The sequence below is a fragment of the Sinocyclocheilus grahami genome, unplaced genomic scaffold (assembly GCF_001515645.1).
Source record: "Sinocyclocheilus grahami isolate Dianchi unplaced genomic scaffold, SAMN03320097.WGS_v1.1 scaffold5695.1, whole genome shotgun sequence".
Lineage (NCBI taxonomy): Eukaryota > Metazoa > Chordata > Actinopteri > Cypriniformes > Cyprinidae > Sinocyclocheilus > Sinocyclocheilus grahami.
The window spans coordinates 2,075-3,030 of record NW_015510314.1 but is presented as its reverse complement, the minus strand read 5'-3'; the positions used below and the strand labels follow the sequence as shown (position 1 = coordinate 3,030).

At 43.9% G+C, this 956-nt stretch overlaps 1 protein-coding gene across 1 annotated transcript in view; it reads left to right on the top strand.

Annotated features, from left to right (window-relative positions):
• Nucleotides 1-934, top strand: part of LOC107577318 (tubulin--tyrosine ligase-like) — a 2,494-nt gene extending 1,560 nt beyond the window's left edge. The window contains exons 2-4 of the mRNA XM_016263406.1: nucleotides 7-219; nucleotides 314-449; nucleotides 590-934. Coding sequence (XP_016118892.1) covers nucleotides 7-219; nucleotides 314-449; nucleotides 590-932 — 692 coding nt within the window. The 3' untranslated portion in view covers nucleotides 933-934. The remainder of the gene's footprint in view (nucleotides 1-6; nucleotides 220-313; nucleotides 450-589) is intronic.
• The last annotated feature ends 22 nt before the right edge of the window (nucleotides 935-956 follow it).

Below are 956 nucleotides of genomic sequence, written 5' to 3'. Positions count from 1 at the left end.
GTCCAGAGTTAAAGGACTCCTGTAACTGGTTCCCTGAGTCTTACATCATATACCCAACCAACCTCAACACCCCAGTGGCCCCAGCCACCAATGGCATCAGCCACATGAAGAGCAACCCAAAGACAGATGAGCGAGAGGTCTTCTTGGCTTCTTATGACTCCAGAAAGGAAAGCGGAGAGGGAACGGTGTGGATCGCCAAATCATCAGCAGGTGCAAAAGGTACGAATCTCCATGTGTTCAAAATGGCAAGTTAAAAGAAGTGCAATCTTGCTGCATGATTTAATAGCGTGAGATTGTTCCTCGCTTTGTTCAGGTGCAGGCATATTGATATCTCATGATGCAAATGAGTTGCTGGAGTTCATCGATAATCAAGGCCAAGTGCATGTCATTCAGAAGTATCTGGAAAAACCGCTGCTATTGGAGCCGGGACATCGCAAATTTGATATAAGGTAAGATGAAACGCATACTCCTTTGTGCAGAATGTTTTTGATTTGATTACAGAATAGCATAGAATTGCAATGTCCCATCCTAATGAAGTCAAAGTGCTTCTAAAGCCAATGGATATTCTCTCTGGCTGTCTTGTCTGTAGGAGTTGGGTGCTTGTAGACCATCAGTATAATATCTACTTGTACCGTGAGGGAGTGTTGAGGACGTCTTCTGAGCCCTACAACAGCTCAGATCTGCAGAACATGACCAGTCACCTGACCAATCACTGCATCCAGAAGGAGCATTCGCAGAACTACGGCTGCTATGAGGAGGGCAACGAGATGTTCTTTGATGAGTTCAGACAGTACCTGTTGACCACACACAATGTTGCCATGGAAACATCTATTTTACCTCAGATCAAGCATATCATCAGGTGCTCCTTCACTGAAAAAGTTTTGAGTTCAAATCTGATTGCATGTGTGCCTGCAAATGAGTTATACAAGTAGAAAATGCCATAACTATTTTTGTGT